The sequence below is a fragment of the Capricornis sumatraensis genome, chromosome 13 (genome assembly GCF_032405125.1).
Source record: "Capricornis sumatraensis isolate serow.1 chromosome 13, serow.2, whole genome shotgun sequence".
In the NCBI taxonomy this organism is placed as follows: Eukaryota; Metazoa; Chordata; class Mammalia; order Artiodactyla; family Bovidae; genus Capricornis; species Capricornis sumatraensis.
In genome coordinates this window covers 29,528,589-29,543,024 of record NC_091081.1, presented here as the reverse complement: position 1 = coordinate 29,543,024, position 14,436 = coordinate 29,528,589, and the positions used below count along the sequence as shown (strand labels likewise).

General features: G+C 36.3%; 1 protein-coding gene across 2 annotated transcripts in view; it reads left to right on the top strand.

Annotated features, from left to right (window-relative positions):
* AFG1L (AFG1 like ATPase) overlaps positions 1-14,436 on the top strand; it is a 195,694-nt gene that overhangs the window by 65,874 nt on the left and 115,384 nt on the right. For both annotated transcript variants that reach the window (XM_068985371.1, XM_068985370.1), the window contains exon 6: positions 5,152-5,251. In XM_068985371.1, coding sequence (XP_068841472.1) covers positions 5,152-5,251 — 100 coding nt within the window. The remainder of the gene's footprint in view (positions 1-5,151; positions 5,252-14,436) is intronic.

Genomic DNA, 14,436 nt, shown 5'->3' with positions numbered 1-14,436 from the left:
AAAACCCATCCTAAAAGGGCTTAAACTCTAAGGCAGGATGTATTATAAGATGGGATTATAAAGCAGGAGAAAGGAATGGCAACCCACTCCGGAATTCTTGCCTGGGAAATTCCACAGACAGAGGAGTCTGGCAGGCTGAGTGACTAAGACTTTCACTTTTCAAGATGGTGTCATCCCCCTTGCTCAGCCCCGCTCCCCACCCCCTGCCCCTGCTTCCTCTCTAACCTTATCACCCTTACTTTCAGACTCACTGAATGCTCCCTACTTTTTCCAATCTTATTTTCTTCATAGATAATGAACCATAGGTAATGGCGATTTTTATACCAAATGCTTGTTTCTCACCAGAGTTCTAAAAAAAATATGCACAAAGACTACAGAACGAGATTGAAAAACAACTTGATTGCTTTTATTTGCTCCCGTATTTCAGGGTAGCATGCTAGTATGGTAGCGTTTACCCTCTTCCCTTGAACAAAGTTGGCCTGAATGTCCTAGAATGAAAAATGTTAATGGTCTTGCTCTTTTGTTTTCCCTGCAGTACCAAACTCGAACCTTGGAGCTTACCACTGCATGCAAGAAAGGGCTAGTATTTGCATATACCTTTTGGAGAAAAGCCAGGAAAAGTGAGAATATAAGGGCAAGAATGAGGGCAGAGCTGATCACTGAGCAGAGCCTAGATTTCCTAGTTTCAGTATCCTGTGGACTATCTTCCACTGGTCTTAGAAAAGCTCCTTCTAACACATCAAAACTGGGTTAACTGCCAGTTTAGGTCTCTACTTGTCCTCCTTTTCTGAAAATCAAGAAGGTAAAATGATATCTTAGAGTATTGCTGCACCAGCACTCTGACCCCAGCGTCTGTACAGTTTAGAACAAACAAGCTAAGTCTTTGCAGTTTCTGCATGGAATAGCCTCCCCTACATGTCCATCATGATACTCTCTTACTTCTTCAGATCTTTGCTTAATTATAACCCTTAACAAGGCTGATACCCTGTTTAAAAATACAATTGACTCCCACACTTCTAAAGCTCCTATCCTTTTTTTTCCCGTAACATATATTACCTCTGACATATATCTACTTATTTATTGTTTACTACTTATTATACATGTTTCTCTACAGGAATGTAAACTCGAAGGTTGTTTTGCTGATTGATGTATCTCAAATGTCTAGAACAGTGCTTGAGTATAAATGAATGAACAAGTAATAATGAGTGAGCAAATGAATGAATAAATCTTAGTATCAGTTAATAACTATTGAAGTTATTGAAGTAGTCCCCCAACTAAGCCCACTTCCTTCATATATAACAACATGCATTTTTTTCCTGTCTGAATTATCTTAGCATTTTTGTCTAATAGGTGAAAAATGGGATCTCATTGTTTTAATTATATTCTTTTAAGTAATAATATGGTTTGTCTTTTCTGTATATATTTGCTTACTGTTAAATCCATCTTTTGTGAACTAACTGTTGGATTCAATGACCATTTATTTTTTGAGGTGCTTTTATTCTATTAGTATATGCTGTAATAAATTTATCTATTGTTTACTGAGTGTTTTCTGTGTGCCTGTGTTCCTAACTACTGTACTATGCTATGTATCATTCCATCTACAGCTAAAATTCTAAACAGTTATATATAAATCATATTGTCTTATCCTAACATATATGATATACAGAGGTAACAGTCATAATGAACATTTCTTGAGGATTTACTATATCAAAATGATTTTGCAAGGTAGTTGTTGTTACTGCCTTTATTGGATTGATGAGAGAATTAAGGATCAGAGAAGTTGAGTTACTTTTCCAAGGTTACAGAGCTGGTAGCTCAGTTTGAATCCATCATCAGTGCTCTTATTCACTAGTAATAAAGGCTATGTTGTATGTTCTTTTTGGTATATGTCTTCTATTATATGTTTAAATATATAGACCTAGAACTAGATGGGTTTTTAGAAAATCTTCTAATGATAGAGTGTAGAAATTATCCTTAAGCCTAGTAAGCCTAGTACATACATTGCTGATTTGCTAGCGCAGTTTTTAGGCACTTCAATCTCTATGACAGTGTGTCTGCAATCACCACTTCACTTTTAAAATTGAATCCTATTACTGGTCTTGATTTTTAACTAGTTATTATTGACCATTAGATGGTGTTAATTAATATAATATGTACTTTATAGGGGGATGAACAGGAACAATTATTGCTTAAAAACAATAATATATTGTTTCTTTTCCCTTAAATTTAGGGCTTTTTTAAGATTATGTTTTGGTAGCATTCAGATTACATTTGCAGGTCAGTTTTACCAAGCGTAGTATTTCAGTTTTACCTGTGTTATCAAATACAGTGTTCTTGTTTGAGAGATTTGTCTAGATAGAATATTTTTATGTGTTTTAATTACTAGTTACTGAAATAAAATAGGTTTTCCTTAAAGTTTTGTTTAGGGTCTTCATATATTCTCTTGAATATTAATATTTATTATTAAGCCATTTATGATTTTGAAGATATCAGAATCTGAAGGAGACTGAATTAAAAAAAAATGTTTTCTCATGTTTCTTTTAGGGACACTGGATAGATATTTTACTAATATGGTACAAAAAAAAGAATTCTGATGAGCAGAATATCATGCAAAATTCTCCTCTATAAGCTATCAATATCATTTAAAAAATAGTTTTGACCATTTTTATAAAACAGGAAAGCTATTAAAAACTGCTAATAAAAAATAGTTGCTTATTTTTGTGCTAATACTAATTACTAATAATGCATGCTTATGTTTGTCACTCATTACATGGCCTTGTACCAATCAGTAGATGACTGAGACTCAAGTACTTACACATGTAAATTAACCATTAGATTTTTTTTTTTCCTTTTTTTTACTTAAGTGAGTCATGATGGAAAGCAACTCTAGGTCATAAAAAAATCTTTTCTCTTTAATGCTAATGAAATGTCTCCACTCTGTATTAGCAGACTACCCTTAGTGGTAATCTGTAGCCTTCTCTTTTGTTCCTGGTGGTAATGAAATGCTGGGTGATGAAAAAGCTCCCTCTTCAAGAATGTGTGGCCAATTGTCTTCTGTTCACTTATACTGTAAAATTACTGTTCCCCAGCAAAGCTGAACAAGTGCAAGGACAAGATCAAAAGAGTATGCATTGGCACCCGGCTACACCAAGTGACTCCTGCCTTATTAATTAGCCATAGCTTCTCCAAGTTAATTTACTCTGCTAGAGCAAAAACATTCTGTAATACAAAAACAACAAATTATAATTCAACCACCAGTCCTTATTGCTTGCTTTTTCAACTTTCAGTTTAAACCTTTGCACAGTGTTATAAGCTAAATGTCCCTTCACTTATCTGAACCTTAGGGCACAAAAGCTATTTTAATTTTTTTCAAGAAAATCTGAGATAGTCAAATAATCACTTTTATTCTCTAAAATTGGGTGATTTTAATTAATAACCATTCTTTTTAAAAGTCAATGTATTGGGAATCCAACTTAAAAGTGCAGTTGCTTCTAAAATTTGCAAGCTTGTTCTGTCCTCTCATCAGAAATGCCACTGGTGTTTAAGCATTTGAAAAGGGCCTTCTCTGTGTGTTTTGGCGGAAGCAAAATTTGACAGTGATCCTAAGCTCCAAATTAAATAATATCAGTACCACTTTCCTTTTCATTTTAATCACCACTTTGTGAGTTCTTTAGGTCTTTTTAAATTTTTTTAGTTAATGGTTTAAAGTTAAAGCCTAAGACAGCAAAAAAAAAAAAAAAAGATTTGCACATTCCCATATCCTGGTTTGATTTGGTTTTGTTCAGGTGGGAAGGAAATAATTAAACTTTTAAGTGAGATATAAGCTAAAAGAGAGAAGTGATTTAGACTTCTGACACTTCTGTTGTTAGTTAGTTGTGTTATAACCATTTAGTTGGTCACTTTTAGTATTTTGATCTAATTTGAAAGAATGTCACTAGTTTCTGTGTACTTTAGCATGATTTAAAAATAACAATGTGATATATATTGTGTGATATATTTTTGTGAATATAAAATAAGTTTTATTGAGATTACCTAAAATGTGCTGTTAAAGGAAGATCAAAACATTTTTACGCTGAGAGTATCCAAAACTATGTTATTATATTCATAGGGTAAGGTGCAATAATTAATATCAACCTTCACTATATATTTATTTGTGAAGTCAACTTCCTTCCCTCCCTAATTTCTGTATTTCTTTGTGATTTTAAAAAGCTTTTAAAAAAATTATCATTAAGATTGCTTGTTAATTGTGGATTAAAAAAATAATCTTAGAAAATATCAGTGGTCATATTATCTCTGTAACTTAGATAAAGTAGTTTTATCTGCATTGTTTATTTCTGTTTTAGTCAGAAGCTATTTTTTTTTTTCAGCACCGTGTTAACCATCCTTATAAGGTTGGTTTTTTTGTTTTTGGTTTTTTTTTGTAGAAGGAATATTTGTGTTTGCGAAGGTTAGCAGAGGCTGGCTGTGCTGGAAATGACTGCAGTGCCTTTTGATTATTCATGGACAGTAATAGAAGGCACTTAAAAAGAACAATGAAATTGCTTATTTTTGTGATGGGCCATCTGTTGAATTGTTTTGTGCAACAATTGCACAATAGTATCTATGTCATATCATTCTATTTTCAACAGCAGCTGATTTTGTCTCACAGGCTACTTGTCCTTATTTCTAAAGTCCCATGACCATTTAAAGTCACCTTTTCAGGGACCTTTGCCAGAAAGGTGTTAGAAATCGCAAACAGCCCGTGTTTTTTTTTTCTCTTTTTTTCTCTCTCCTCTTTATTCGGGGAGAGAGGCTGTAATGGGAGTAGGAGGGGGAGTAGGAAAGAGGAGTTGGTAATGTTCGTTCTAATTAGTTAGATTTCCTAAATGTTTAGGACAATTATCTGTGCTTTCCACCTGTAGTTCTATGAAAGAAGTTAACATAGAATCATTTGTTAATTTGCGTAGAAATGATAGGCTTGCAAAAAAGAAGAGTCAAGTTTAACCGACTACAGTCTTTCATGCTTTTAATTATCTACTCTTTTCTTCATGATAATTAGAATTTTTCTCTTGGAATTCACTTCCATATTTAAAAAAAAAAACGATGAGCCATTAGCAAATTTGTTAGAGCAGAAGTGAAATTAAAATAAAACAAGTGTGTTGCTGTCCATAGGTCACTGACATTGCTGATGCCATGATTCTGAAACAGCTTTTTGAAAATCTGTTCAAAAACGGGGTCGTCGTTGTGGCAACATCCAACAGGCCACCGGAAGGTAAAAACAAACATTGTGCTAGTCTTATCCAATTAGGTGGAAATGAATAAGCTTTTAAAAATTCATAATTTTGTACTCATTTTATTATGGTAATAAATCTGATGACTTTGTTTTATCCTGTTTTATAACTAACTTAATTTGAAAAATCAGTCGATATTTGCATTTGAAAATGTTTTAGCAAGCTAAATCCTGATGATCTCCTGTGTTTGATGCACTTGCAGTTTTGCTCTGAGTATTAGATAATGCATATTAAAAATACTGGCCTTTCTAACTGCTTTATATGGGTCATAAAAGAAACTCAGTGAAATGAAAGGAAAAATTCCTAATTGAATCTTGGGAAAAGACAAAGCTTGCCTGCATAAGTGGTTTCTGATACTTCATTTATCATTTCTGAAGAAGCACTTATGGCTTATTTGGACATTGTTTAAGAATTAAAATATAAGAATATATAGATAAAAATAGCAAGTTAAAATCTTGTATCTTTCAGCCCATCATGTGGTCAATTGAAGGTTGAATACTACCAAAAAATGGTATTTTATATATTATTAATATTGACTGTGTGGATCACAATAAACTATGGAAAATTCTGAAAGAGATGGGAATACCAGACCGCCTGATCTGCCTCTTGAGAAACTTATATGCAGGTCAGGAAGCAACAGTCAGAACTGGATATGGAACAACAGACTGGTCCCAAATAGGAAAATGAGTATGTCAAGGGTGTATATTGTCACCCTGCTTATTTAACTTATACGCAGAGTACATCATGAGAAACGCTGGGCTGGAAGAAGCACAAGCTGGACTCCAGATTGCCAGGAGAAATATCAATAACCTCAGATATGCAGATGACACCACCCTTATGGCAGAAAGTGAAGAGGAACTAAAAAGGCTCTTGATGAAAGTGAAAGAGGATTGAGTAGGTCAAGAAAAGATAGTGATTAGTTTACTTCTTAATAAAAATCATATTATTGTTTCTGTGAAAAAAAAGAAAAAGTGAAAAGAGGAGAGTAAAAAAGTTGGCTTAAAGCTCGACATCCAGAAAACAAAGATCGTGGCATCTTGTCCCATCACTTCATGGGAAATAGATGGGGAAACAGTGGAAACGGTGTCAGACTTTATTTTTTTGGGCTCCAAAATCACTGCAGATGGTGATTGCAGCCATGAAATTAAAAGATGCTTACTTCTTGGAAGGAAAGTTATGACCAACCTAGATAGCATATTCAACAGCAGAGACATTACTTTGCCAACAAAGGTCCGTCTAGTCAAGGCTATGGTTTTTCCAGTGATCATGTGTGGATGTAGAAGTTGGACTGTGAAGAAGGCTGAGCGCCGAAGAATTGATGTTTTTGAACTGTGGTGTTGGGGAAGACTCTTGAGAGTCCCTTGGACTGCAAGGAGATCCAACCAGTCCATTCTAAAGGAGATCAGCCCTGGGATTTCTTTGGAAGGACTGATTATAAAGCTGAAACTCTAATACTTTGGCCACCTGATGCGAAGAGTTGACTCATTGGAAAAGACTGATGCTGGGAGGGATTGGGGGCAGGAAGAGAAGGGGACAACCCAGGATGAGATGGCTGGATGGCATCACCAACCTGACGGACTTGAGTTTGGGTGAACTCCCGGAGTTGGTGATGGACAGGGAGGCCTGGCGTGCTGCGATTCATGAGGTTGCAGAGTCAGACATGACTGAGTGACTGAAATGAACTGAATGTTGACATCTGACTGGAATGCTATTATACCAGATATCTGCATGGTTAAGTCCTTTCCTCTTTCAGGTCTTTGCTCAAAGGTTATTTTGCCAATGACACCTAGACTCACTTCCCATTTGAATCTACAAACCATCCCATTTCCCCTGGCACCACTTCTTCTTACCTGCTCTGTTTGTTTATGTAGCATTTATGGATCTACCATGTACTTTATTTATTTATTTATTTTACTGTATTTATAGTTTATTATCTGTGCTCTTCCAGGATGCAAAACCTTTAAGAGGGCAACAACTTTTACCTCTTCTTTTCACATATATATATTTTTTAAGCACCTGAAACAATGCCTTGCACATAATTGGATTTCAGTAAATAGTCTTAGAATGAATATTGAGTAAATGTGTATTTTTAAAGGTTCTCTCTGCAGTATTGAGAATAGATTGTGGGAGTGAGGTTTCAAGGTTGGAAGTACGGAGACCGTTTATAAGAGACTGTAACAATCCTGAGGGCAGATGATGGAGCAGTGAAGGTGGTGAGAGTAGTCAGGTTTTGTAGGCAGTCAAAAGGATTTAATGATGGAATGAGTATGGGTTATTTAAAAGAAGATCAAGAATGGCTCAAAGATTATGACCTGAGCAATTGGAAGGATAACTTGGCTATTTATTGTAATGGGAAAGACTATATGAAAAGCTAATTTAGGAAGGGAGGTGGAAGTGGGGTTCTGGGGTTTCTATGGTTATGAGGCAGATGCATATAAATTTGAATTTCAAGGAAAGGTTCGGACTGGAGATAAAAATTTGGGAGTCATCCATCCTAAAGGAAGCTGGTAAGAGCAGCCAGTGAGTAGGAGAGCCAAGAGTATGATGAACAAGGAAAAGGGAAGTGGTACAAAAAAGATGGACGATCACCTTTGTTAAATGCTCCTAGGAGGTGAAAAATGAGGTTGAGAGTTGATCATTGGAATTGGTGACATGGAGCTCATCACTGAACCTGAAAAGAACAATGTAGTGGTGTGAGTTTTTTGTTCTGTTTTTTTTTTAAATTGTCATGTCACATTAATGACTTATAGTGAATTTGTAATCTACTAATATGCTCAGATATTACTGTGTGAGCTGCTGTCAAACTAGGTCTCTCTCTATTTTTGTAGTTGATCTCATTTTTCTTCCTATTTCAGCTTAGTAATTTGTCTATGTTTTTCCATATAATTGATTTATGTTGATATTTTTTGAAGTGTGATTCTAACATTATTTTTAGCTACCCGTACTAGCTATGACATGTATAAGCTTCAGCTGTTCATTAATTAAAATGTATAAATAGGGTTAGGCCAAGTTTAGACTCCTCTTGTATACCATTAGATGACTTATTTTAGGGAAACATTAATTAGTTCATCAATACCTTAAGATCTAGTTATTCAAACAATTATAGTTATATAGAATCTGTTATGCTATAGAGAATTATGAATGATTTTTCAGATGCATTTATTAAAATCCTTATACCGTTCTGCTTCTCATTCTTGTGATTTACTAGTGGTAACAGCCCTATGAGACAAGGCAATGAGTTTTTTCATATTAGAACATCAGTGGGGACAGAAGGCTTGACTCTGCTCCTGCAACTTGTTGACTTAATAGTATCTTCAGTATTACCTTTAGGCATTTAGGATAAGCTATGTTCATAAAGAGCAAGGTGCTTGAACAAGCTTGGAATGACTCCCCAAGCAAAGACTGCTGAGAAAAAAATTGCTGGAGGCTGCTCAAGTTACTGCAGTGTGTTAACTGAGGAAGGCCAACCACAGGAGAGGTTAGGAACATTCTGGAGCTCATAGCTTTGTGTAGGAGTTACAGGCACACCAAGGTAGCATGTAGAAATCTGAGATGGAGCCGTCTCTATGGAGGAGACTGAAGGTCCAAGATGTGGGATTCCAAAAATCGGGCATTAGCCACAAATTTAAAGAAAGCCTTTTCTAAATATGAACCTAGATGGGATGCTTAGCATACACCAGGTTTTTTATCCATGGCAGACATAAGTAACTTACTATTTTAATATAAAGAAGATGGTATATATGTTATATATATATATATATATATATGCCATCTCCTGCATATAAGTTTGAATGTCAGGAAAAGGTAAATGTGTAGGACAAAGAATAGGTCAGTGGTTGCCGGAGGGCTGGAGTGATATGGTGTTTGACTACAAAAGGACAGCACCAGAGAATTTGAGGGGGAGTTTGGAACTGTTTTGTATCTCAATTGTACTGGTGGTTACATGTGTTAAACCTCATAGAATTGGACAACAAAAAAGTTAGTTTTCCTGTTTATAGATTAAAAAGAAATTGCATGGATAGTAAGTGACGGAACAGAGGCTAGAATGTAGGTTTTGTGACTCTTTAGACACATTGCCCTCTATCTTTCCTTCTTGTTGGTCATCACTGATCTTTGTCTACCCCGTCCCAGATATAGTATGTCCTCTTTTCCAGCCATCAGAATGCATTCTTTAGTTTACTGCTTTTAATCTAGCCCCTGGATACTTATTATTATTTTCAAAATAGCTTCTACTTATTCTGAGTGTTATGCGAGGTGGAGAAGAACCTTCTTGGCAGAGGGCTGAGGCAAAGTGCAATGATTGGAGAGAGAATGACCTGTTTGAGGAACTGAAAGATAGCCAATGTGGCTGGAATACACTGATGAAGGGGAAATAGTATACAGTGAGGTACAGGATGAATCTGGAGAAGTGAGAGCTAGGACCTTATAAAGCAGTGATAAAGATTTTGGATTTTATTATAAGAAAAATGGGAAGCCACTATAGTGTTTTAAGTCGGGACTGGTAAGATTGGATTTGGAATACCACTCTGGTTATAGTATGGAGAATGGGTTATAGGATAGGGTACAGTAATATGGTGGATTCAGGGAGACACTCTAGTAGGTTATTGCTATATATACTGGACAAGAAATGGTAATAACTTGGCATAAGGCAGTGATTGCATCTTGGGGGCTATTTGGCAATGTTGGAGACATCTTTGGTTGTCACCACCAGGCAGTAAAGAGGAGTTGGTGCTGCTACTGGCATCTCATAGTAGAAGTCAGAAATTCTGCCAAAACATCCTGTGGTGAACAGGGATACCCGCCCCACCAAAATTGAGAACTATCAAGCCTAAAATATCAAGATATGAGGTTGAGAAAACTTGATGTAGGATACAGAGAGGATAGATTTGAAAATAGTTAAGAAGTAAAATGGGTATCACCTGGTTATAGGTTGGATATTGAGGAAAAGGAAAGGACAATTTCTAAATTTCTGGCTCGTACAACTGGGTAGGTGGTAGTGCCTTAATTCAATAAAGACAGAATAATCTGGAGGCTAGAAGTCCAGAAGATACTGCCTAGTGGAGAAGAACACTGTATTTTTTTCCCCCTCTGTTATCTTTAGCTGATATGCTTAACTTTCTTCCACATCATTCATCTTATCCCCTCCATTTCTCGTTAGAATGCATCAATTTCCTGGACAAGAAAAAGAGTTGTTGGTAGAAATTACAGTTATACCTTTATTGTCAATTTGTAGATAAATGGTATTAATTTTAATAGAAAATGATTAGAAACCTTTAGTTTTAATAGAAAATCATTGTTAGCCAGTAAAAGCAAGGCCAGAATATAGGAACTTGGAAGAGAAAATAGCTCTGGAGGTAGTAGTCTGGGAAAGTCCAGTACAAGTAAAGAAAGGGAAGCAATGCTTGAGGGGTGAAGGGAACAAGGTACCAAAGAGTGACTGCCTGTGTGTCACTGTTTTTTCTAGTCCTCACTTCTAGGTCCTACCTTGCTCAGGTCCACGGCCTCATTGTCTATACCGCATAGTCAAAATCTCAAACCAGTGTCTGCTCATGATTACTACTTTGGCTTTTAGCTTCCTGATTGTTTACTGGTCTGCAGGGATTTTTCTACTTTCTTGTAAGCTCAAAATATGTTTAATGTATTTTAAACATTTGCAACACAACATTTGGAGTGCTATTTTACATTTTCTAGGGTAATCTGGTTAAGATTCTTGAACTTGAAGCAGAGAGGATCCACAGGAATAGGAAATTGCTGGGAAATTTTTAGATAAAATATATCTAGGTTAGTTTATATTCAATTCTTACTTTTATAAACTCTCAAGTAAATGATTTATTTAGCATTTTTGTCATTTAGGTAAATACAAATGTACATGTACAAATGCTTATGTACAAATAAACATATTTTTACATTTTGAAGATGATACTGTCAGATCATTAGAAGAGCCAGAAACAAAAATTAAAATATCATATATATGCTACTCACTTTCTAGCAAAATTTTGTTAATTTCATGATATTCTAGTAGGAAAAAGCAATACTATAGATTAAGTGCATGGAGACTCTAAGAACAAATTAATAATAGATTGGTAGATTAAGTTAATTAAATTGAAATTAATAATTAAACTTAAGAACTTGTTCAATCAAAAATATGAATATATTTTTGTAGAGAAAAAGAATATGCGAGTTGAAATGGCTATGCTTTTTGACAGTAAAACAAAAAGTGCTAAAAGAAGAAAATCCCTTGTTGACTGAGGAATGCATTGTGGACTTCTAGTTTCTTATTTATTTATTTATTTTTGCTGCTGCTGAGTCTTCATTGCTGAACATGGGCTTTCTCTAGTTGTGGTGAGCTGGGGCTACTGCTGTTCATTGCAGTGCAAGGGCATCTCATTGTGGTGGCGTCCCCTGTGGAGCACAGGTGCTAGGTGTGTGGGCTTCCGCAGTTGTGGCACACAGGCTCAGTAGTTGTGACTTGCGGGCCCCAGTGCACAGGCTCAGTAGTTGTGGACACAGGGCTTAGTTGTTCCGCTGCATGTGGAGTCTCCTTGGACCAGGGATCGAACTTGTGTCCTCTGTACTGGCAGGCGAGTTCTTATCCACGGGACCACCAGGGAAGTCTCTTGGACTTTTTAGTTTTTAATTCACTATTTATTATAATGAAAATACTATAGATAGCCTTGTAATGTCCAAGAATAATCCTGTGTTATTTAGATTATCAGGCAACAACACTGTGTGATTCTGACTCAAGCCAATCTGTTTGTAGTAAATAAAAGACTGGATATCACTGGGAAGTTGGTACATGAACACACACACACATGCTCATGTAATTTATCATATTAATACTTCTAGGGGGCCTTCCCTGGTCGCTCAGATGGTAAAGATTCTGCCTTCAATGTGGGACACCTGGGTTCGATCCCTGGGTGGGAAAGATCCCCTGGAGGAGGTGATGGTAACCCACTCCAGTATTCTTGTCTGGAGAATCCCCATGGACAGAGGAGGTTGGGAGGCTACAGTCCATGGGGTTGCAAAGAGTCAGACACGACTGAGCAACTAAGCACACACACACTCACACACACAATACTTCTAGGGAGAAAAAAATCCATTGACGTTCTCTATAAAAGCATGAAAGAGCACTTGACAAAATTCAACATCTTGATATAATCACAGCATGACATATAAATAGATGGAGAGTTTCTTAATATGATACCAAATGTACGTATATCAGTTCAAAAGACAGAAGTGGGCTTACTGGAAACATTGTGGTATATCTGTTACAAGAATGAACAAGACAAGGATGTCAGTTATCACTTTTCAACATTGATTACAGTACAGACTGAAATATTATAAGAATAACTAGGTGGATAGGGAAAGAGGAATCACCATATATCTTAGATTACAGGAGTTCTTGAAGATTAGTCATACCACTCCTTTTTCAAGGTTATGTAAATAGAAAATACTTTAATATGGGAACAATAAGTAGGAAAGAGAAGTAAGCAAGCATTAGAAAATTGTTTTGTATTTTTTAAAAATAAGGGAAAGGTAGACTCTGTAATCAGAAAATGCAATGGCAACCCACTCCATACTCTTGCCTGGAAAATCCCATGGACGGAGGAGACTGGTAGGCTGTAGTCCATGGGATCACGAAGAGTCGGACACTTACTGTGCGACTTCACTTTGACTTTTCACTTTCCTGCATTGGAGAAGGAAATGGCAACCTACTCCAGTGTTCTTGCCTGGAGAATCCCAGGGACAGCGGAGCCTGGTGGGCTGCCGTCTGTGGGGTCGCACAGAGTCGGACATGACTGAAGCGACTTGGCAGCAACAGCAGCAGATTCTGTAATATAGAAGATCTAAGCTGAGAGAAGACAAAGAAATGTGTTGAAACCTTTTTACTAAGAATTCAGATGAAATTTTAAAAAGCTACATGCGATAAAGGGGTTTAAATTAAATCAGTTAAAATCAGTATTAGAAACACTGAAGTGTAGAATTGAAACTATAGAAAATGAAATCAGTGATGAAGGAAAACTACTTATGAAGCTCTGGCAGTGTACAGAAAGAGAATAAAGAATGAAAAGATTTTTTAAAAAAGTCAATAAGTCCTCTGGAAGAAAGAGGTCTTAAAATGTGAACTTATTAAAAAGAAGTGTTGGAAATAAGAAAATTGATCATAACAGTGAATTGAGTTTAAGTGAATATTTGTAGTTTCTGCTTGCTTATTTATTTGTAAATTTTGTTCCCCTTGGAGAGAGAGTTTATAGATCCTAAGTGATAGTGTCAATATTTGTGGCACTGATAACTAGGAAAAAAATAATATATATATTGTCAAGTATATTAGAATTTAAGATACCCCTTCTACTTTTCAAATTGCTAGAAAAGACAAGGATAAAAGTAAAAATATTTCTTAAAGCAAAAGCTGGAAAGCAGAAGAAACAGCAGAAAAAAAAGAATAAAAAGCATGGAACACAATCAGGCATGTCAGTGACAGGAAATATAAATGGGTTACGTTCTCTATTGAAAACTAAAACTTCTTCTGGTGTGGCTGAATAAGCTCCTAACCAAAAGACGTTCTTGCAGACAGCCATAATACATTCTGAACAAAATATGTAACACAACTATCTGAAGGTCCCAGAAAGATTATAGAAGGGAGACAAAACTTGGAAGAGAACCAAAGTGAAGAGAATTTTCTTTTAATTTTTTTCTTTCTTTTTAAAAAATGGTTATCAGCTTTAGGGCAGATAAAGTTAGTGATGCATGTGACGACTAAAATTCTGATAGAAAACCCACACTGTTTCTGGCTAGAATAACCAGATTACAGCATTTAGGGCAAGCATTCAGTTCAGTTCAGTTCAGTTCAGTCAGTCAGTCGTGTCTGACTCTTTGCGACCCCATGAATTGCAGCACGCCAGGCCTCCCTGTCCATCACCAACTCCCGGAGTTCACTCAGACTCACGTCCATCGAGTCAGTGATGCCATCCAGCCATCTCATCCTCTGTCGTCCCCTTCTCCTCCTGCCCCCAATCCCTCCCAGCATCAGAGTCTTTTCTAATGAGTCAACTCTTCGCATGAGGTGGCCAAAGTACTGGAGTTTCAGCTTCAGCATCATTCCCTCCAAAGAAATCCCAGGGCTGATCTCCTTCAGAATGGACTGGTTGGATCTCCTTGCAGTCCA